The sequence below is a fragment of the Salmo trutta genome, chromosome 1 (genome assembly GCF_901001165.1).
Source record: "Salmo trutta chromosome 1, fSalTru1.1, whole genome shotgun sequence".
Classification (NCBI taxonomy): domain Eukaryota; kingdom Metazoa; phylum Chordata; class Actinopteri; order Salmoniformes; family Salmonidae; genus Salmo; species Salmo trutta.
This window is the reverse complement of record NC_042957.1, coordinates 41,821,593-41,845,694: the sequence shown is the minus strand read 5'-3', so window position 1 is coordinate 41,845,694 and position 24,102 is coordinate 41,821,593. Positions and strand designations below refer to the sequence as shown.

Genomic DNA, 24,102 nt, shown 5'->3' with positions numbered 1-24,102 from the left:
TGTGGCATAGCAAGAAGTTCATTAAACAGTATGATCATTACGCAGGTGCACCTTGTGCTGGGAACAATAAAAGGCCACTCTAAAATGTGCAGTTTTGTCACACAACACAATACCACAGATGTCTCATGTTTTGAGGGAGTATGCAATTGGCATGGTGACTGCAGGAATGTCCACCAGAGCTGTTGCCAAATAATTTAATGTTAATTTCTCTACCATAAGCCGCCTCCAACGTCGTTTTAGAGAATTTAGCAGTACGTCCAACTGGCCTCGCAGACCACGTATGGTGTCGTGTGGGCGAGCGGATTGCTGATGTCACCATTGTGGCGGTCGGGTTATGGTATGGACAGGCATAAGCTATGGACAACGAACACAATTGCATTTTATCTATGCGAATTTTAACGCACAGAGATACCGTGACGAGATCCTGAAGCCCATTCTGAGGCATTTTTTTTTTTTTAAAGGTATCAAATCACATTTTATTGGTCGCATACACATATTTAGCAGATGTTATTGCGGGTGTAGCGAAACGCTTGTCTGCAAAGTTGCTTAGGAGCTAGAAGCAGAGCTTCCATGTCTGTCGGTGCCATCTTACTTTTACATTTTTTTTGTGAACAACAGATGCATATCTGTATTCCCAGTCATGTGAAATCCATAAATTAGGGCCTAAGGAATTTATTTCAATTGACTGATTTCCTTATAACTTAGTAAAATCTTGTTGCGTTTATATTTTTTGTTCAGTATAATAAGTATAATAAAGATTCCATTTGGTGCCAAACCGTGCGAAAAACTATGGGTTGTTTCAAAAGCTGAATTATGGTAACACTTTGGTTGTTATCTTGAGAGGAATAGAACGCAACTCGTCCTCCCTCCCCCCCAAAAAAACTGCTTAAGGGACAGTTCATGCAGAGAAATGGTAGCTAGAGCCAAAGCAGTGCATAGATGCTCCTAGTGGGCCACGTCACTCAACACCACATTTCCCGACATGCATATCTGTAAATGGGAGGGGACGATTTTGTTTGAGCGCGAGTAGATTTAAAAAAAAAAAATATGGCGGATATTCATTCTGGAAAGCAATCGGAAAGGTTTGTATCTGTTTTAGTTAATAACGTTTCTGAAAGTTTTCCTGAAGTTCACTTGTTTGCTGTGAAGAATTGGGTGGAATTAGCGCGCTATCTCAGAGGGTCGTATTGTATTTCACGTCAAAGGAGGAGCTTGCTAACGTTAACTTCCGACCTCACGTTAGCTACTAGCTAACACCGGCAACACCCCCTATTTTAAAGTAGTCCTAGTGGTAGCCACGTCTATAGACCGCTAACTAGCCATTTCAACATAAACTATGCTCATGTGGTTATGTTAATCTTTCTCTTTCCATTGACGTCATCAGCAGCTGCGAACACCAGAAGAAGGTAAGACAATCAACAGCTCATTGTGTTGTGGTCTAAGCGGTTTTGGTTGCACATAAGGGCCAATATACATAATATAACCTTACTAAAATGGTAGCTAGCTGATGAAGTTAGCATAGCACTGACGATAACATACGAAGGATCTAAAAGCCCACTTTGTCTGTTGATCAAGGCCCACGATGAAGAAAAGCCTCAGCGGGGACTCAAAAGAGTTTGCCCTGGGAGTCCAAGCCCAGTAGCTCCTCACCCCAAAACTCCCTGCAGACACACTCCTGCCTCCACCAACATCCAGATGTCAGAAACAGAGGTACAGATGGAGCCGTGTTCTGGGGATCCTGAGGGGGGTGTTCTAACAGAGGGTCGGTCGTTGAGCCCCAGCAGCGCGCGAAGGAAATCCTGGAGGAGGTCGACCAGGGACCGACGCTCTCTCCCTTCCCTCCCCAACACCTCCCAGAGTGAGACCCGAGTCCCGTATTTTTCAATATCGACAACATTGGCTGTGGTGTCTGGGATGAGTGACACTAGCCAGAGCGTCTGGTAGGATAGAGAGTATTGTTTACGTCTTCTTGAGCCGTAAAACATATACTCTTTCCAAGCTATGGCTAGAGTCAGCCACCTATCCCAGGTTGACCCTTAACAATGAATGGCAGTACGAGACAGAAGCCCCAATTGTGCCAAGTGATTTACAAAATGCTCTCTTGTAACCTGTAAATGCTATGCTTCTGTCTAAATGCCTCTTATCCAGCTATATGCAGGTCAATCAGCCAATCCCTACCAGAGGAGGAGAGGCTAGAGAAACTGATGAAGGCTTCTATGAGGGTATGTTTAAGTGATTGCAATTCGCTAGTGTCTGTGTGTTTTGAAAGTCAGGCTAACTTCAACCTGGAGGTTATTTCAATGTCTGTGATCCTGGCTGACAATTTAGCTGTCTTTGTGTCCCATCTCTCTCCTCTTTGTCTCCAGCTGGCAGTCAAGAAGTTACAAGACTCACTGAGCATGACACCCAACGGCAGTTTAGAGTCACTTCAGACGCAAGGTTGGTAGGATCCTTGTAAGTCTATCAAATAAGTAATGGTTTTGGATTGTAACATCCAGCAAAAAAAAACATCCAATGTTTACTTCTGCCCCCTACTGGTTCGGTGCTGTATTTTGAATGGAGCTTAAGTTGTGTGCCTTGCAGAAGGCATACAGTGCATTCGGACGGTTTTCAGGTTTTTAGATAATTTTTTTCTAAAAATTTATAAAAAAAACAGCTTATTTACGTAAGTATTCAGGCCCTTTGCTATGAGACTCAAAATTCAGCTACGGTGCATCCTGTTTCCATTGGTCATCCTTGAAATGTTTTACTTTATTGGAGTCCACCTGTGGTAAATCCAAATCATGTCCAATCAATTGAAAAGGCACACCTGTTTATATAAGATCCCACATTTGACAGTGCATGTCAGATCAAAAACCAAGCCGTGAGGTTGAAGGAATTGTCCGTAGAGCTCTGAGACAGGATTGTCGAGGCAAAGCTCTGGGGAAGGGTACCAAAAATTGTCTGCAACATTGAAGGTCCCCAAGAACACTGTGTCCTCCATTCTTAAATGGGTGAAGTTTGGAACCACCAGGACTCTTCCTAGAGCTGGCCGGCCGGCCAAACTGAGCAATTGGGGGAGAAGGGCCTTAGTCAAGGAGGTGACCAAGAACCCGATGGTCACTCTGATAGAGCTCCAGAGTTCCTCTGTGGAGATGGGAGAACCTTCCAGAAGGACAACCATCTCTGCAGCAGTCCACCAATCAGGCCTTTTTGGTAGAGTAGCCAGATGGAAGCCACTCATCAGTAAAAGGTACATGACAGCCCGCTTGGCGTTTGCCAAAAGGCACCTAAGGACTCTCAGGGCATGAGGAAACAAGATTCTCTGGCCTGATGAAACCCAGACTGAACTATTTGACCTGATGAAACCCAGACTGAACTATTTGACCTGAATGCGAAGTGTAACTTCTGGATTCCACCTGGCACCATTCCAATGAAGCGTGGTGGTGGTGGCAGCTTCATGCTGTTGGGATGTTTTTCAGCCGCAAGGACTGGGAGACTAGTCAGGATAGAGGGAATAATGAACGGAGCAAAGTACAGAGAGCTCCTTGATGAAAACCTGCTCAAGACCTCCAACTGGGGTGAAGGTTCACCTTCCCACAGGACCCTAAGTACACAGCCAAGATAATGCAGCTTTTGGGCAAGTCTCAATGTTCTTGAGTGGCCCAGACTTGAACCCAACAGCACATCTCTGGAGAGACCTGAAAATAGCTGTGCAGCGACACTCACCATCCAGCCTGACGGAGCTTGAGAGGATCTGCAGAGAAGAATGGGAGAAACTCCCCAAATACAGGTGTGCCAAGCTTGTAGCGTCATACCCAAGAAGACTCTAGGCTCTCTAATTGCTGCCAAAGGTGCTTCAACAAAGTACTGAGAAAAGGGTCTGAGTACTTATGTTAATGTCTTTATTATTTTTTAGTAAACAATTCTACAAACTTGTTTTTGCTCTGTTTGGGTATAGATTGATTGGGAGGGACAACTTAACTAATTTTAAAATAAGACTGTAACGGAAGAAGTTGTTGAAAAAGTTAAGGTCTGTATACTTTCCGAATTCACTTTAAGTGTTGTCTAATAATGTTAACAATTCGTAACTACCATTTTTTTCCCTGTCTCAGTGGCGGCAGTACAGAAGGGGTGGCGTTGCCTGGCCAAAGACCGCCGCAGTGTCAGCAACCTCCCACTAGCACAGCCAGGTAATGTTGTCTCGTCACAGCCCTCAACCTCATTTTGTTCACTGACTTAACGTCTTTAAACATACTTACATTTTTCCTGAGCAGTCTCTTTTACCCTTATTATTCCAGCACTGATTTTCTTTCTTCCTGATCCTTTAACATGACAAAAATGGGGCCGGGATGATCCGAGTATCGCGATACTAGTCAGTATCGTGGCAAGGAAACAGATTTAACTTCTTTTGGAAAACAACCCCAATGTTGGAAACAAGCAGCGTCATGTCATCCAGAGTTCTCCCCCCCCCAAAAAAGCTATAGCACACAATATTTTACATACAGCAGGTTTTTAAAGGAAGGCTTTTTGTTTTTGGCATGGAAAGTATATTGCGATACTGGTATCAGCACAGCCCTAGAGGAAAAAGGGCTGTCATTCATCTGTATTGTCCTTTATTTCTAGTTCAGCCATTTCTGTATTCTTTCAGTCATCTGTTATGGCTCACTTTCTCTTTCTCGCTAGTGACACTGCAATGCAGAACACCATGGAGCAGACCAGGAAGGCTATACACAGGTAACTGACTTCCTCGTCACTGTGTGTGTGTGCCTGTAGTGAATAAAAATGTTCTATTTTTATTCCACCTGTGTGATTTCAGGCTGCAGGCTGAGAGTGCATCTTGGGAGTCCCTGTTAGACAAGCACCGGAGTAAAGCTGAAGAATTGGCCAGGTGAGCACATTCTCTCTCACACACACAAATTACATGCACTTGTTCACTCTCGTTCTGCACTCACCATGCTCCAAGTTTCCGGTTGTCAAAGTGATTTTCTTCTCATGTGCCTGGTGCTACAGTCCAATTTGGGCATTAGCCAAAGTCAGCTATCAATACCCAGGCCTGGTATTCATAGACTTTGAAAAGGCGTTGATAAAGTACGACTGGACTTTATTTTTAAATGCCTGGAATATTTCAATTTTAGCAAAAATCTCTTTTTATAAAATGTGTTAAAGGTATGTATAGTAACCCTATGTGTAAAATAGTAAATAATGCCTACTTCTCAGGAAGTTTTAAACTGTCAAGAGGAGTATAACAAGGTTGTCCACTATCAACATATCTATTTATTATTGCCACTGAAATGTTAGCTGTTTAAATTTTAGATCCAACAATAATATTAAGGGGTTAGTAATCCAGGGCTTGAAAACAAAGGTCATGTTTCCTATTAAATCCACAATTTGGATCCCTCCACAGCCTCATAGAGGATCTATGTTAAGAAAAAGTATATCTGGATTAAAACCAAATTATGATTGAGCACAATTTTTTAAAACTTTTACATTACTATGTAGTTTACCAATAAAATGGTCTGATGGGGATTTGGACATACTCGGTATATATGTCCTGAAATAAATAAAATTCTCACTCAATATCTTTTTAATAGAAAGTTAGCAAAAATATAGATAATATCTTGCTACCATGATAAGGATAACACCTGCCTATTTCTGGAATAATCACCCAGATTAACTCTTCAGTCATATCCCAGTTTACCTATTTGCTTATGGTCTTGCCTACACCTAGCGACCTGCTTTTTGTTAAATTATATGGCCAAAAAATATTACATTTTATTTGGAATGACAAGCCAGACAAAATTAATCCACCAGAAAAGACAAAAAATCATAAAACAAATATTGTGGTTCAACTTAAATATACTAATTGATTAAAAACCTTTTTCAATAAAATGTTAAGTTAAATTTACAAAGATGATAGAATAGATAGGACTGGTGGCGTTGTCACACGTACAGCTAACAAAAATATATGGAAATGTCTGCTCTACCCAAAATTACAACTAACTAATTGCAGCATTTCTGCAAAAATGGAAGAGGCAAGTGGAAGTGAATAAGTAAGGAACTAGTCTGTCGACCCTGCATTAAAGAACGTTGTGTTAAATAAAAAATATACCAGTTTCAGTTAAGGACCCCAAAATTCACATCTGTGCCATATAGGTTACTAAATAGTTGGGAAGAGATTTTTTTATTTTTTTTATGTACCGGTTCCATGGCACAAGGTTTAAAAACTGATACACAACAAAAATCTTACAACCAATAGAATCTTATACATACATACAGTTGAAGTCGGAAGTTTACATACACTTAGGATGGAGTCATTAACTTGTTTTTCAACCACTCCCTAAATTTCTTGTTAAGTTGGGGCTTGGGGGCAGTATTTGCACGGCCGGATAAAAAACGTACCCGATTTTAAACTGGTTACTACTCTTGCCCAGAAATGAGAATATGCATATAATTAGTAGATTTGGATAGAAAACACTCTAGATTTTCTAAAACTGTTTGAATGGTGTCTGTGAGTATAACAGAACTCATATGGCAGGCCAAAACCTGAGAAGATTCCATACAGGAAGTGCCCTGTCTGACAATTTGTTCTCCTTCTGTGGCATCTCTATCAAAAATACAGCATCTCTGCTGTAACATGACATTTTCTAAGGCTTCCATTGGCTCTCAGAAGGCGCCAGAAAGTGGAATGACGTCTCTGGGCGAAAAACAGCTGGAGTTTTTGTGAGTGGTCAGGCAGGGAACAATGACACTGGAGATGTGCGTCCACGAGAAGACTCCATGTTTTTCTTTCTCTCTTTGAATGAATACAATGTCGCCCGGTTGGAATATTATCACTATTTTATGAGAAAAATCGCATAAAAATTGATTTTAAACAGCGTTTGACATGCTTCAAAGTACGGTAATGGAATATTTTGAAATGTTTTGTCACGAAATGCGCTCGCGCGTCACCCTTAGGATACTGACCTGAACGCACAAACAAAACGGAGCTATTTCAATATAACTATGGATTATTTGGAACCAAAACAACATTGTTGTTCAAGCGTCCCACCTTGCCCAGGGAGGTTAACAAACTACAGTTTTGGCAAGTCGGTTAGGACATCTACTTTGTGCATGACACAAGTAATGTTTCCAACAATTGTTTACAGACAGATTATTTCACTTAACTCACTGTATTACACTTCCAGTGGGTCAGAAGTTTACATACACTAAGTTGACTCTGCCTTTTAAACAGCTTGTAAAATTCCATAAAATGTCATGGCTTTAGAAGCTTCTGATAGGCTGACATCATTTGAGTCAATTGGAGGTGTACCTGTGGATGTATTTCAAGGCCTTCCTTCAAACTCAGTGCCCCTCTGCTTGACATCATGGGAAAATCAAAAGAAATCAGCCAAGACCTCAGAAAAACAATTGTAGACCTCCACAAGTCTGGTTCATTCTTGGGAGCAATTTCCAAATGCCTGAAGGTACCACGTTCATCAGTATGACAATAGTACGGAAGTATAAACACCATGGGACCACGCATCCGTCATACCGCTCAGGAAGGAGACGTGTTCTGTCTCCTAGAGATGAACATACTTTGGTGATAGAAGTGCAAATCAATCCCAGAACAACTGCAAAGGACCTTGTCAAGATGCTGGATGAAACAGGTACAGAAGTATCTATATCCAGAGTAAAACAAGTCCTATATCGACATAACCTGAAAGGCCGCTCACCAAGGAAGAAGCAACTGCTCCAAAACCGCCATAGAAAAGCCAGACTACGGTTAGCAACTGCAGATGGGGACAAAGATCGTACTTCTTGGAGAAATGTCCTCTGGTCTGATGAAACAAAAATGGAACTGTCTGGCCATAATGAACGTCATTATGTTTGGAGGAAAAGGGAGATGCTTGCAAGCCGAAGAACACCATCCCAACTGTGAAGCACGGGGGTGGCAGCATCATGTTGTGGAGATGCTTTGCTGCAGGAGGGACTGGTGCACTTCACAAAATAGATGGCATCATGAAGGGAAATTATGTGTATATATTGAAGCAACATATCAAGACATCAGTCAGGAAGTTGAAGCTTGGTCACAAATGGGTCTTCCAATTGTGTGTGTGTGTAAGCTGGAAGTAGAAGCCTAAGTGCTGTTCAGTAGTTTACTGCAATTAAGGGAGGGTTAGTTGAAAATTAATAAAGGAAAATATATTTTTAAAAGGCTGTATACATGCATACAGTACCAGTCATACCTTTGGACACACCTACTCCATTCCAGGCTTTCTTAGTAAAAATAAACACATTTTCTACATTGTAGAATAATAGTGAAGACATCAACTAGTGATGCACCGATATGACAATTTTGGCATATACTGATATCCAATATTTTCTTTGCCAAAAAAACACACCGATTTTTAATTTTTATAACTTTTAGCAGCCTTTTAAACATTCTAGTACAGTTCAATAGTTAACACACACATGGCGGCAGCGGTCTCAGGCACTGCATCTCAATTAGAGGTCGACCGATTGAATTGGCATGGCCGATTTTTAATTAGGGCCGATTTCAAGTTTTTATAACAATCAGTAATCGGCATTTTTGGACGCCGGTTACGTTGCACTCCACGAGGAGACTGCGTGGCAGGCTGACCACCTGTTACGTGAGTGCAGCAAGGAGCCAAGGTAAGTTGCTAGCTAGCATTAAACTTATAAAAAAACAATCAATCTTCACGTAGTCACTAGTTAACAACACATGGTTGATGATATTACTAGGTTAACTAGCTTGTCCTGCGTTGCAAATCATCAATGCGGTGCCAGTTAATTTATCATCGAATCACAGCCTACTTCGCCAAACAGGTGATGATTTAACAAGCGCAGTCACGAAAAAAGCACTGTCGTTGCACCAATGTACCTAACCATAAACATCAATGCCTTTCTTAATAAAATCAATACACAAGTGTATATATATTTTTTAACCTGCATATTTAGTTAAAAGAAATTCATTTTAGCAGGCAATATTAACTAGGGAAATTGTGTCACTTCTCTTGTGTTCTGTGCAAGCGGAGTCAGGGTATATACAGCAGTTGGGCCACCTGGCTCGTTGCGATCTGTGAAGATAATTTCTTCCTAACAAGGACCGTAATTAATTTGCCAGAATTATGACATAACATTGAAGGTTGTGCAATGTAACAGCAATATTTAGACTTATGGATGCCACCCGTTCGATTAAAATACAGAACGGTTCTGTATTTCACTGAAAGAATAAACATTTTGTTTTCGAAATGGTAGTTTCCGGGTTTCACCTAAGGCTCATATTTCTGTGTTATATTATAATTAAGTCTATGATTTGGTAGAGCAGTCTGAGCGGTGGTAGGCAGCAGTAGGCTCGTAAGCATTCATTCAAACAGCACTTTCCTGCTTTTGCCAGCAGCCTTCAGTGCTTGAATACAGCGACGTTTATGACTTCAAGCCTATCAACTCCTGAGATTAGACTGGCAATATTATAGTGCCTATAAGAACATCCAATAGTCAAAGGTATATGATATACAAATGGTGTAGAGAGAAATAGTCCTATAACTACAACCTAAAACTTCTTAAATGGGAATATTGAAGACTCATGTTAAAAGGAACCACCAGCTTTCATATGTTCTCATGTTCTGAGCAAAGAATTTAGCTTTTTTTACATGGCACATATTGCACTTTTACTTTCTTCTCCAACACTGTTTTTGTGTTATTTAAACCAAATTGAACATGTTTCATTATTTATTGGACACAATTGATTTTATATGTATTATATTACGTTGTGTTCATTCAGTATTGTTGTAATTGTCATTATTACAGATATGTAATATAAATCGTCCGATTAATCGGTATCGGCTTTTTTTGGTCCTCCAATAATTGGTATCGGTGTTGAAAAATCATAATCGGTCGACTTCTAATCTCAATGCAAGAGGAATCACTACAGTCCCTGGTTCAAATACAGGCTGTATCACATCTGGCCCTGATTGGGAATCCCGTAGAGCGGCACACAATTGGCCCAGCAACGTCCGGGTTTGGCCTGGGTATGCCGTCCATTATAAATAAGAATTTGTTCTTAACTGACTTGCCTATTTAAATAAAAAGGTTACACACACACCACACTGACCAAAAAGCTATTCTGTTGGCATTTACGTATGTCCCCATTACCAGTAAAACATAATCAAAACCTATTTCTTTCACTTGTTGGGCTGTTTCGTTGTTCATTTGTTCAATCGTTTCATTCTCAATCAGGATTTCTAATGAACGCCATTTGGGTCTTTGCTTGTTGACCAATCAGGACCTGAATCAGCACGTCACATAATTTAACGAGTTCATAATTTTTTTTATGTAGTTATTACACTCACTGGTATTTCATATCACAACGATTCGTCGTTATGTATGCTATGATGCTGGTAAAGTTGTCTCGCTCACCTACGGTGCTGGTCATAAAAAAGCTAGCTAGCTCATGGATGCAAACAATGTTCTTCCCCAAAAACATAGCAAAACGACATTTGTTTCAGTAGTTATAGTTAGCTAGCTATATAGCTAGGTGTCATCATCTAAAATAACCCTAATTTATAAGACAGTTCTTATTTGATTAATGGTGGTCGGACCCATCTATGTGAAGCTAGCCACAATAAGGATTTGCCACAATAGTGGACTTTGCGGTTAGCCTTCAAAATAAAAGTATGTCATTGACAGTGATGCAAATTAATACAAATAGTATAATTATGCCATAATTGAATGCATCATGCTAAACGTGGTTGGAATATTTTATATAAAATCAACAAAAGATCATTTTGGTAAGTTGACATCTGTTGAAATCACATTGAAGGAATCCAAGATGGCGTTGCAGTCAGACGTCTTTGTCTTGTCTCGTCCCATGTATATATCTTTTTCTTCGCATTCTTTTTAATATTTTTCCTAAACCTCAACTTCAAAATACTCTCCTGCAACCCGCCTCACCCAATGTGGTGTGGATCTGTTTTTTGTTTTTTCTAAACTATTTCTATTTACTTTCTAACTGGAATACCTCAACTGAAGCTAGCTAGCTTATCAGCTATCAGTCAGCTAACCACTGCTAGCGGTCATCAGCTAACCTTTAGCTCAGAAAGCTCTCGCCAGTTCGTACAACATGTTTCAAACAAGAGCATACCGGGCCTATTTTTCTCTCCATATCCCCAGATTCCTACCGCAAACTCTGAACCTTTTTCATCTGATTCATTGCAGCTAGCTAACCGCAACCCGACTGGAATACCGACATAATCTGCCGAGGATCCCAACAGGCCCCTCAGGCGCGACGTCCCCTGAAGGCCCATTCTGCTAACCGTGGCCTGCTAGCTATCTAGAGCATATTGGACTGTTAGCTGATCCATCGGCCAGTTACTTGGACCACTATACCCATTTTGCCAATTGGACTTGAACCCCTCTGGTACTTTGAACACTACTAATTCCACGACTGGTCTATCGACGTCACCGCTCGAGGAGGCAAAAACATACTTTCCCCCATAGCAACGTCCCTCTAAGGCCCTTGTGCTAGCTTGCTAGCCCCGGCCTGCTAACTGTCTGAATCAACGTGCAGCCAGCCAGCCCAACCACTCACTGGACCCATACGATCACTTGGCTACGCATGCCTCTCCCTAATATCAATATGCTTTGTCCATTACTGTCCTGGTTACTGATTACTGTCTTATTTCACTGTAGAGCCTCTAGCCCTGCTCAATATGCCTTAATCAACCATGTTCCACCTCCCACATATGCGATGACATCACCTGGTTTAAACGTCTCTAGAGACTTTATCTCTCTTAATTACTCAATGCCTAGGTTTACCTCCAATGTACTCTCTTCCTACCATACCTTTCTGTACATTATGCCTTGAATCTATGCTATCGTGCCCAGAAACCTGGTCCCTTTACTCTCGGTTCCGAACTTGCTAGATGGCCAGTCTTATAGCCTTTAGCCGTACCCTTATCCTACTTCTCCTCTGTTCCTCTGGTGATGTAGGGGTTAATCTTGGACCTGCATTGCCTAGCTCCAGTCCTACTCCCCAGGTGCTCTCATTTGTTGACTTCTGTAACCGTAAAAGCCTTGGTTTCATGCATCTTAACATTAGAAGCCTACTCCCTAAGTTTGCTTTATTCACTGCTTTAGCGCATTCTGCCAAACCGGATGTCTTAGCCATGTCTGAATCCTGGCTTAGGAAAACCACCAAAAACCCTGAAATTTCCATCCCTAACTATAACATTTTCCGCCAAGATAGAACTGCCAAAGGGGGCGGTGTTGCAATCTACTGCAGAGAGAGCCTGCAGAGTTCTATCTTACTATCCAGGTCTGTACAGTTCGAGCTTCTACTCCTAAAAATTCACCTTTTCAGAAACGAGTCTCACCGTTGCCGCTTGCTATAGACCACCCTCTGCCCCCAGCTGTGCCCTGGACACCATATGTGAATTGATTGCCCCCCATCTATCTTCTGAGCACGTGCTGCTAGGTGACCAAAAGTGGGACATGCTTAACACACCGGCCATCCTACAATCCTAAGCTTGATGCTCTCAAACTCACACAAATTATCAGTGAGTCTACCAGGTACAACCCCAAATCTGTATACACAGGCACCCTCATAGATATCATCCTAACTAACTCGCCCTCCAAATACACCTCTGCTGTTTTCAACCAAGATCTCAGCGATCACTGCCTCATTGCCTGCATCCGTAATGGGTCTGCGGTCAAACGACCACCCCTCATCACTGTCAAACGCTCCCTAAAGCACTTCAGCGAACAGGCCTTTCTAATCGACCTGGCTGGGGTATCCTGGAATGACATTGACCTCATCCCGTCAGTAGAGGATGCCTGGTTATTCTTTAAAAGTGCCTTCCTCACCATCTTAAAAGAAGCATGCTCCATTCAAAAAATGTTGAACCAGGAATAGATATAGCCCTTGGTTCACTCCAGACCTGTCTGCCCTTGACCAGCACAAAAACATCCTGTGGCGTTCTGCATTAGCATCGAATAGCCCCCGTGATATGCAACTTTTCAGGGAAGTCAGGAACCAGGCAGTTAGGAAAGCTAAGGCTAGCTTTTTCAAACCGAAATTTGCATCCTGTAGTACAAACTCAAAGTTCTGGGACACTAAAGTCCATGGAGAATAAGAGCACCTCCTCCCAGCTGTCCACTACACTGAGGCTAGGAAACACTGTCACTACCGATGAATCTACAATAATTGAGAATTTCAATAAGCATTTTCTACGGCTGACCATGTTTTCCACCTGGCTACCCCTACCCCGGTCAACAGCCCTGCGCTCCCCACAGCAACTCGCCCAAACCTCCCCCACTTCTTCACCCAAATCCAGATAGCTGATGTTCTGAAAGAGCAGCAAAATCTGGACCCCTACAAATCAGCCGGGCTAGACAATCTGGACCTTCTCATTCTAAAATGATCTGCCGAAATTGTTGCATCCCCTATTACTAGACTGTTCAACCTCTTTCGTATCGTCCGAGATTCCCATAGATTGGAAAGCTGCCGCTTGGAAAGTCTCCCCCTCTTCAAAGGGGGAGTCACTCTAGACCCAAACTGCTACAGACCTATATCTATTCTACCCAGCCTTTCTAAGGTCTTTGAAAGCCAAGTTTAACAAACAGATTACCCACCATTTCGAATCTCACCGTACCTTCTCCGCTATGCAATTTGGTTTCAGAGCTGGTCATGGGTGCACCTCAGCCATGCTCAAGGTCCTAAACGATATCATAACCGCCGTCGATAAGAGACATTACTGTGCAGCCGTATTCATCGACTCTGTCAATCACAACATTCTTATTGGCAGACTCCACAGCCTTGGTTTCTCAAATGATTGCCTCGCTTGGTTCACCAACTACTTCTCCGATAGAGTTCAGTATGTCAAATCGGAGGGCCTGTTGTCCGGACCTCTGGCAGTCTCTATGGGGGTGCCACAGGGTTCAATTCTCGGGCCGACTCTTCTCTGTATACATCAATGATGTCGCTCTCGCTGCTGGTGATTCTTTGATCCACCTTTACGCAGACGACACCATTCTGTATACCTCTGGCCCTTTGTTGGACACTGTGTTAACTAACCTCCAGATGAGCTTCAATGCCATACAACTCTCCTTCCGTGGCCTCCAACTGCTCTTAAATGCATGCTCTTCAACCGATTGCTGCCCGCTCGTCCAGCATCACTACTCTGGACGGTTCTGACTCAGAATATGTGGACAACTACAAATACCTATTTCTCTGGTTAGACTGAAAGCTCTCCTTCCAGACTCACATTAAACTTCTCCAATCCAAAATTAATTCTAGAATCGGCTTCCTATTTCACAACAAAGCATCCTTCACTCATGCTGACAAACATACCCTTGTAAAACTGACCATCCTACCGATCCTCGACTTCGGTGATGTCATTTACAAAATAGCCTCCAACACTCTACTCAACAACGGGGGACCAGTACGGAAAAAAATGTATGCATTCACTACTGTAAGTCGCTCTGGATAAGAGCGTCTGCTAAATGACTAAAATGTAAAAACAAATTGGATGCAGTCTATCTATGCGACCTGTATGCTCTCGTTGGCCAGCCCACACTTCATACTTGTCGCCAAACCCACTGCCTCCAGGTCATCTACAAGTCTCTGCTAGGTAAAGCCCCGCCTTCTCAGCTCACTGGTCACCATAGCAGCACCCACCCGTAGCACGTGCTCCAGCAGGTATATCTCACTGGTCACCTCCAAAGCCAATTCTTCCTTTGGCACTCTCCTTCCAGTTCTCTACTGCCAATGACTGGAACGAACTGCAAAAATCTCTGAAGCTGGAGACTCTTACCTCCCTCACTAGCTTTAAGCACCAGCTGTCAGAGCAGCTCACAGATCACTGTACCTGTACATAGCTCATCTGTAAATAGCCCATCCAATCTACCTCTTCCCCATACTGTATTTATTTTGCACCCCAGTATCTCAACTTGCACGTTCATCTTCTGCACATCCTACCATTCCAGTGTTTAATTGCTATATTGTAATTACTTTGCCACCATGGCCTATTTATTGTCTTACCTCTCTTATCCTGCCTCATTGGTGCATGCTGTATATAGATTTTTCTACTGTATTATTGATTGTATGTTTTGTTTATTCCATGTGTAACTCTGTGTCGAACTGCTTTGCTTTATCTTGGCCAGGTCGCAGTTGCAAATGAGAACTTGTTCTCAACTAGCCTACCTGGTTAAATAAATAAACTGGATGTATTATACTTCAGAATTGCATTGGGGCATACTTATTTCACTATACAGCCTTACCTATGGATTGTGGATCAATGACGGGGTATCAGTCTACTCGGTGACACCCAGAGAACATTAGCGTCGTAGCGCTTATTGCGGGACTCTGAAACAAGTGAATTGAGCCACATTTGTCAACCTATGTGTATTGAACACTATTCCCGAGGGGGAGAAACAATACTGCATGGATGTTTTGGAGTCTGATAACTCTGAGGAAGATGCTGGGAAAAAATATCTTGGGTATTGTGTAAACTGATACCCCATTTCATTGATCCCCAATCCTTAGGTAAAGCTGTACAGTGCAATATGAATGTCAATACACACAATAGGTTGACTGGGAAGGCGATGTCCCGTGATAAGACCTACAACGCTAATATTTGCGTAAACTCTTCACAGTTGTGTTCTGTGGGTGTCACCGATTTAGACTGATACCCCATTTCATTGCTTCACAACCTTGTTTAACATTATCTAGTCTAAATATGGCATGATTCCACCAATCGTAACCTTCTGCATCGCTTTCAAATATGTACTTTTATTTTGAAGGCAGTCTGCAAATTCCACTATTGTGCCTAATCCTTATTGTGGCTAGCTTCACAACCCGGTCCGGTCGAGCATCACTAGCCAGATGAAGCTAGCCGAACAAATAATACCGCGTACGCTATAAAGTATTGTAAACACGTCGTTCGTGGCCTGTGTTTGCGTTTTGGAAAGTTTTGACAGTGCTACTGATAGTAGTGGTGGCGCTTGGCTTGCACGTGCAAATTCAGAACACACAATTATATAATAGAACTGTTATTTGACATGTCAAATTAAAAGCTTATTCAACACGTCAGTTTTATTTGAGCTTTATCTTTTTTGACACACAAAGACCCAAATGACGTTCCATAGTATGTCGTGACGCTATTACTGTGTAACTTAACTCCGGTAGGGCGACATCTGAAAAATTGCGCACTTGGTAACCGTTAGTGTGTACCTGTGCTCGACCAGTCGCGAAAGCCAACATCACCCATGACAGAGAACGTTTTCTTGTCATGGGCAATGAATTTCATTATCTTGGTGTTAATGGGTTTTGCCTTTTGAGTTGTCTCGCTGAAGTGTTCTTACGCTTTCAAATGACTGCTCGACTTGTTGACTGCTCGATCCACACAGCAGACATTGTGGGCTAGGTTAGGAAGGCTGTGTTGCATGTGTAGCGTTACATTTTATGTGCAGTCATTACGTCATGTATATAGGTATGCACGTCAGCTTTGACATTGGTTTTGCACATTGGCGTTAAACTACACATCTGGCCGATACCGATGTTGGCATTTTAGATAATATCGTCCGATTCCGCTATGTTTACCGAATTGTTTTTAAATATTGTGCATCCCTATTAAAAACTATGAAATAACACCCATGTAATCATTTAGTAACCAAAAAAGAGCTTGTTAAATATATTTGAGATTCTTAAAAGTAACCACCCTTTGCCTTGATGACAGCTTTGCAAACTCTTGGCATTCTCTCATCCTGGAATGCATTTTAATTAACAGGTGTACCTTGTTAAATGTTAATTTGTGTTTCTTTCCTTAATGCGTTTGAGCATTAGCAGTTGTGTTGTGACAAGGTAGGGGTGGTATACAGAAGATAGCCCTATTTGGTAAAAGACCATGTCCATATTATGGCAAGGACAGCTCAAATAAGCAAAGAGAAACGACAGTCCGTTACTTTTAAGACATGAAGGTCAGTCAATCCGGAAAAATGCAATCATTTTGAAAGTACAGTCTCAAAAACCATGAAGCTGGCTCTCATGAGGACCGCCGCAGGAAAGGAAGACCCAGAGTTACCTCTGCTGCAGAGGATAAGTTCATTAGAGTTACCAGCCTCAGAAATTGCAGCCCAAATAAATGCTTTGCAGAGTTCAAGTAACAGACACATCTCAACATCAACTGTTCAGAGGAGACTGCGTGAGTCAGGCCTTCATGGTGGAATTGCTGCAAAGAAACCACTACTAAAGGACACCAATAAGAAGAGACTTGCTTGGACCAAGAAACACATGCAATGGACATTAGACAGGTGGAAATCTGTCCTTTAGTCTTAGTCCAAATTTGAGATTTTTGGTTCCAACCGCCGTGTCTTTGTGAGACGCGGAGTAGGTGAACTGATGATCTCTGCATGTTGTTCCCACCGTGAAGCATGGTGTGGGGGTGCTTTGTTGTTGACACTGTCAGTGATTTTATTTAGAATTCAAGGCACACTTAACCAGCATGACTACCACAGCATTCTGCAGCAATACGCCATCCCATCTGGTTTGTGCTTAGTGGGACTATAATTTTGTTTTTCAACAGGACAATGACCCAACACACCTCCAGGCTATGTAAGGGCTATTTGACCAAGACGGAGAGTGATGAAGCGCTGCATCGGATGACCTGGCCTCCACAATCTCCCGACCTTAACAGAATTGAGATGGTTTGGGATGAGTTGGACCGCAGAGTGAAGGATAAGTAGCCAACAAGTGCTCAGCTTATGTGTGGAAAGTCCTTCAAGACTGTTGGAAAAGCATTCCAGGTGAAGCTTGTTGAGAGAATGCCAAGCTGTCAATGCAAAGGGTGGCTACTTTGAAGAATATAAATATATTTTGATTTCATGTGTTATTTCATAGTTTTGATGTCTTCACTGTTATTCTACAATGTAGAAAATAGTAAAAAAAAAATGAAAACCTTTGAATGTGTAGGTGTCAACTTTTTGACTGGTACTGTGTGTGTGTGTGTATATGGATGGAGCATTGGAAGTTATGCATACAATTACACTGATGGAAGCTACCATCTATCTGTAATATTAAAGCTGATCTACCCCCAATGATTGTTCATTGTTCAGAATGGCATGAAAACGACACAAGAGTTGGCTACAGCCCATGGTTTTTGCCTAGTGTAAATGTGTCGGTATATCTCATCTTCTTTCCCTTTGCAGGCAAGTGGAGCAGTGCCAGGAGAAGGGGGTGATGTTAGACGCTAGCTGCCTGGCCCAGTCCTCACAGAGCCAGCTCATCCAGAACAAACCTGATTACCACAGCCTGCTCTGCAGACAGCAGACTGTACTGTCCACTATGGACATGGTGGTAATATGGACAAACTAGTATTATACCATTTGGGGACGGTTTCTTGGACACATATTAGGCTTAGTCCTAGACTAAAAGCAAGCTCAATGGAGAATCTCTGTCGTAATAGTTTTGTAGTCCAGTATTTGGATTTGTGTCCAGGAAAAAGGCCTTTTGGAGTTTATTTATTTAAATGTTCTATTGGGCATATCTTAACTTGCATTTAAGTCAAATTTTCACTTAGTCATGCATTGATGTCAATTTTTTGTATTTCACCTTTATTTAAACAGGGAGACCAGATGAGAACAAGTTCTCATTTACAACTACGACCTGGCCAAGATAAAGCAAAGCAGTGCGACACAAACAACAGAGTTACACATGGGATAAACAAACGTACAGTCAATAACACAATAGAAAAGTCTATATACAGTGTGTGCAAATGTATTAAGATTAGGGAGGTAAGGCAATAAATATGCCATATAGTGGTGAAATAATTACATTTTAGCAATTAAACACTGGAGTGATAGATGTGCAGAAGATGAATATGCAAGTAGAGATACTGGGGTGCAAAGGAGCGAAAAATAAATAATATGGGGATGAGGTAGTTGGGTGGGCTCACCCCTCAGTGTTCTATGTCCCATGCTCAGAAAGTAAAAGATGGTAGCTGCAGTGCACACATTATAGCTCCAATGCAATATTTGTTTTGTTGACTGCTAATGTGTCTGAACAGTGTCCACACTTGCCTTCAGGGTAGAGCAATTATTTGTTCTCCATTTTTATCACACCCCTGTGTGTGTTAATGAATCTAACATAAAACGTCCATTAGTAGCCCGAGATAGGGCTAGGCGGTATACTGTATTTTACTATATACTGGTATACTAGCCGTTCACTCACAGTAACTGTCTGCATGGTCAACGCTGCAGATGCAACAAGATGTTGACAACAATGCTGCTTTCCACTTTGCTCATAATGTAAATCCACAAACGTTCTACAATTACACTATTAGTTTGTATCTTAGTGTCTGCAAACAGTTTGTCTTTTTTTAGAGAATTGTGCCTCAAACAAATTGTGTTAGACGCGAATCGCTAAGCTGGCAAGCTAGCCTGATACCAAAGATTTTTTACAACTAAACCAAGATGGACCACAGCCTGTCGTTTCCAATGGGAACAGTTGAGTCATAGTGGGCAGAGCCAAGCACGAGCTAGCGAGATCCTATTGGCGCGTTCTAACATGCATCTGCATATTTCCGTAAGGGAGCGCCTACTCTGTGAAGTGCGCGTGTGCAATAACTCAATTCCCCTTTGCTCTCCTAAACAATAAAATAAAAAAATAAAAACTTTTGCAAAGGGTAGTCCACTCTGTTCATAACAGATTATAGTTTTGGGAACAGAACTGTATTGAGATCAAATGTTCCATTGATGAGAACATTTGTAGAATGTCAGCCAAAATCCATCTAGTTCCATCTTCTCCCACTGCTGGCCAAGTGGGCTTCCAGTGAGTGGAAACACCAAGCGGATGCTTCACATTTATACGTCCGGTGGAATATCTATCTGTGCTGATACCAGTGTGTTTGTGCAATGGTATATTCTAAATCTGAGAGGAATAGGCAACGCCTGGGATCCCGAGTGGCGCTGCGGTCTGAGGCACTGTATCTCAGTGCTTGAGGCGTCACTACAGACACCCTGGTTCGATTCCAGGCTGTATCACAACTAGCCGTGATAAGGCGGCGCACAATTGCTCCAGCGTCGTCTGGATTTGGTTGGTGTAGGCCGTCATTGTAAATAAGAATTTGTTCTTAACTGACTTACCAAGTTAAATAAAGTTCAAAATGTAAAACACATTACTATTTTAGCTCCATCAAGTAAGAGCACATGAAATGTAACCTCTAATTAGGATCCACTGGAAAACACTGACCAACATTTGGTTCATACCCTGTCACAATAACCCCTCTGGCTTTTTGATTCCTTGTCATGTCAAACACTGTATTCAAAGTGCCCAGTCACTATATTCAACATTTTGGTTGAAGTTTGATTTGTTTTATATTGTTCAATCAAAATGGAGAAAGCCCATTAAAACACTTAGAATTAATATGTTGCCATGCTAGAGTCATGCACTACTCATAAAGCATATTTAGAAATTGTATTTAAAAAAAAAAAATTTAAATAAAGTATTGTGACATATTTTGGCCATATCGCCCGAGTGTTTATTTGCCTCAACCACGGTGCAGCCCTGGCTTTTGTTATAGATGGGTGCATATCGAAGGTCGGTGTTTATTACTGTTCAAGTTGTGAAAAGCTTATATCACCCTCTTAAAATGTGGTTTGCTAGCTATACACGTAATAAAAAACCCCATCTATGTTCCTCCATAGATGGACACCCAGTGTAAGATGGTCAGGGAGCTGCTGTCCATACAGGAACAGTCTCAGCTACTGGTGAAGGAGACAAGCAGGAGATTGGGTAAGGACATGTCTGTCTGGATGGATGGGTGTAGTGGTTCTCAGGGTCGTGTTCAGTAGGGCAGAGCCTTTGCAACAGAAAATTCAAATCTGTTTCAATTTAGGTAGTACCTTCCCCTTTCATTCTGTTTCAAAACGTTTTCTCCCTGCTGAACAGTTCTTGACTTATTAAAGACCTCGTGCAGTCTTTATTTTGATTTTTAAATCATCACTATGTCTAATATTTCACTGTTTATTTAATGAAAAATAACTAAAAAATCTTGATCATTTTATTCCCTGCGCCTCCTTTGGCTGTTGAAATGTTCAGTCTGATCTTGTGGGTGTTAGGAAGCAAATTTGAAGATATTTGCATACACATCCCTGATAGGATGGTCTAGAGCCTACCCCCTTACCCAGATGAACAGTCATTGGTCTATTATAAGCAGATGACCTTGTGAAGTCATGATGTGGGCCAAAAGTTCCATCCCACCTGAACGGGCTGAAATTCCAGGCATTTTTTTTCAAACCGCTCTTACAAAAAGGGCATTATCATAATTTTAACAATTTCAGTGTTATTTCGACCTCTGTGTGGAAGAATTTAAAAATTGGAAAATCACATTTTTAACTGCGTTGCCCCTTCAATTGTTTTGAGTTGATTTATGTTTTTATTGAACCTTTATTTAACTAGGCAAGTCCGTTAAGAACAAATTCTTATTTTCAATGACGGCCTACCGGGGAACAGTAGGTTAACTGCCTTGTTCACGGGCAGAACAACCTATTTTTTTTTTTTTTTTTTTTTTTTTTTTTACCTTGTCAGCTTGGGGATTCAATCTAGCAACCTTCCGGTTACTAGTCCAACGCTCTAACCACTAGGCTACCTGCCGCCTAGTGAGTATATTCTCTTTGTTGTGTTTATTAAATGTATTTGTTGTGATCATGTATTAAGTGTGTACATCTGCTCCCATCAGCGGCTGATGTGGGATTTCAGGATCTCTCCTCTGACCCAGTCAGGGATCTACTGGCAGGACCCGTATCCTCTGTATCAACCAACACATCATCCACCGTATCATTCTAGTACCTCTGTTTTAGGGTTATCACAATACACTATCATGGTACAACCAAACTAGATTTTTCATGGCAAAAAAAGATAACTAAGCAAACTGAATTCTGGCTTTGTACAAGCAGGGCAAAGCACACCTTTAATAGCACAGACTCTATTGTGACCTTTGGTCTCGTCCAGGTTCACTCAGTGAATGACCTATGAGAAAGATCAGTCTGGCTTTTTCTGTATTTCCAGTATTTATGTCATGTCTTAACTCTGTACCCATGGCTCCCTAACTTAGCTGTTTTCTGTGGTGCCTTGTGTGGTTGTGTTTGTAAATACGTCTCTATGGTATCTTTCTTCATGGGATGAATGTGGATTATTTCAACTATAACTTTCTATCTATTCTAATTCTATTCCACCACTATACTATTTTAGTCCTCCCAAATGGCACCCCATTCCTTATATAGTGCACTACTTTTGACCAGAGTGCTATGGGCTCTGGTCAAAAGTATTACTCTGTATAGGTTATAGGGTGCCATTTGGGACGGAGGCCGGTCTCCCTACAAAACGTATGCTGTTGGCCACCAGAGGGCGATCTCACCCTTTATTTAAATAGCTAATGAATATTCACCTACAGTAAAAGATGTAGAAAATATTCACTTGCAGTGGATGCATTTTGGAGTTAATTTGTAAGATACCTGCTTTCCTTTATTTTCCTGAACATTCTTGTCTGTTTTTCTTGTAAAAAAAAATGTATGATTTAAAAAAAAAAGATTCATTATTAAACAGTAATTATCTGAATTTGTCTTGAATTTTCTGACCATTGAATCAGTTGTTTTAAAACCAGGTCCAATCCTGTATTTGTTTTTAACCCTTCATAAACAAGGAAATGTGAAACATTATGCCATCCCAACTCCTTTGAAACATCTATTGGTTTCAGTGTGTAACAAGGGGAAGTATTCTCTGTACACACAACTTGTTAGTTCTCTCAACACACCCTTGTATCATATGTATAATACTTTACTCCCTGTCCCTTTCTTATCCCTCAATCTTTTCTGTTTTGTCCAGAGATTCAGTCCTCTTTTCTCTCCTCCAGCACTGCTATGTCTTCCTCTGTCCCTTCTCCTGTCCATCAGGGAGGAAGCCCCTCCCCCACCTCATCTTGACTCCCTCTCCTTTCACCGGGTCACTGGCGCAGAACGAAGGCCTGACATTATGCCTAGTGTTTCATAACCCCCCTTTCTTCCTTTTTCAATCTCATTCACTCTCACATCTTAAGTTTTCTCTCACCATCTTTCATGTTATAAGGTTGAGCCTTGAGCCTTCCTCTTACCAGGAGAAACATGATGAACAACTGAATGTGGCCCCGACAAGGAATATTTCCTCAGAGAAGTTTAACAGTCAATAGGGTTACACTTGCATGAACAGTGTGATGTCTGTTTTTTAAGAAATTGTGTAAAAGGAATCAGATTGGCTCAAGTTCTGACCACCAAATAGGAAAGGTGCCTACTGATTCAAATCACCATGATATTTCATCTTATTTATTGCTGTATTACAAACATATGTATTGTCTGTGGGCTGTTCTTGCAGTGGGGTGCATGGTAAGAATGAGAGAAAGGACAGAGGAGGAGTGGGAGAAAAGTGAGGTTGTGACCGTGAGCGCTGGGGAATCACGGAGGGAGGGTGGTGCACGGCAAGAGATTAATTCTTATTTAGATTAAAATAAGGCTGGATGCTTGTGGGATGAGAACGAGAGAGGGCTTCTCCTGTTTACAAATTGAAAAGTCAAGTCACATATTCAGGCACTGAAGAAAACAACATTCACAGAACAAACAGGATATAAATAGGAAAATACAGCACTAGATACAACATATGGATTAGCTTATTAGTTATTGATCATGTATAGTTTATAAGTGTTGACATCCCTGCTTAACATTACTCTTACAATATAGAGTTTGCAAATGGACCAAAAATGTACTCAAATAAACAGGGTTAAACGTGATGGTTTCTTGTGACCCATAACAGGCCTGGGCCTACTTCTAATGTGTAAATGCCTGTTGGTTCTGTAAAAATGATTTTCTCCCTGTTAGGCCAGGTCTTTATAAAATCTACCCCCTCTCCCTTCTCTAACTTCAGATTGATTAGGCATAGACTGTAGAAGAGGGATGTGCCGAGCGTCAGCATAATCCACTGCCAGTTTTGTCCTGTGCACTCCCCTTCGTGGTGTGCACACCCATCATTCCAGCACAGCAGTTCTTTCCTCCATGTCTATCCAGTCTCCCAATTCATATAGTGGAGCTGCTCTCTCA

The 24,102-nt window shown here is 41.6% G+C and overlaps 1 protein-coding gene across 5 annotated transcripts; it reads left to right on the top strand.

The window, feature by feature from the left end:
- Positions 1–683: 683 nt before the first annotated feature.
- On the top strand, positions 684–22,591 carry LOC115196073 (uncharacterized). Of its 5 annotated transcripts, XM_029756630.1 has the most exons (11): positions 1,134–1,406; positions 1,576–1,858; positions 2,149–2,222; positions 2,367–2,439; positions 4,095–4,172; positions 4,666–4,716; positions 4,799–4,870; positions 18,187–18,334; positions 20,683–20,770; positions 21,566–21,636; positions 21,717–22,591. In XM_029756630.1, the coding sequence occupies exons 3-10, from the start codon at positions 2,153–2,155 to the stop codon at positions 21,619–21,621; spliced, it is 636 nt and encodes a 211-aa protein (XP_029612490.1). In that variant the 5' UTR covers positions 1,134–1,406; positions 1,576–1,858; positions 2,149–2,152; the 3' UTR covers positions 21,622–21,636; positions 21,717–22,591. The 5 variants fall into 5 exon arrangements, with proteins under 5 accessions (XP_029612481.1, XP_029612463.1, XP_029612472.1 ...); XM_029756595.1 differs by lacking the exon at positions 21,566–21,636 and having other exon boundaries at positions 1,144–1,406; XM_029756621.1 differs by lacking the exons at positions 20,683–20,770; positions 21,566–21,636; positions 21,717–22,591 and adding an exon at positions 684–1,082 and having other exon boundaries at positions 1,388–1,406; positions 18,187–18,323.
- Positions 22,592–24,102: the final 1,511 nt, after the last annotated feature.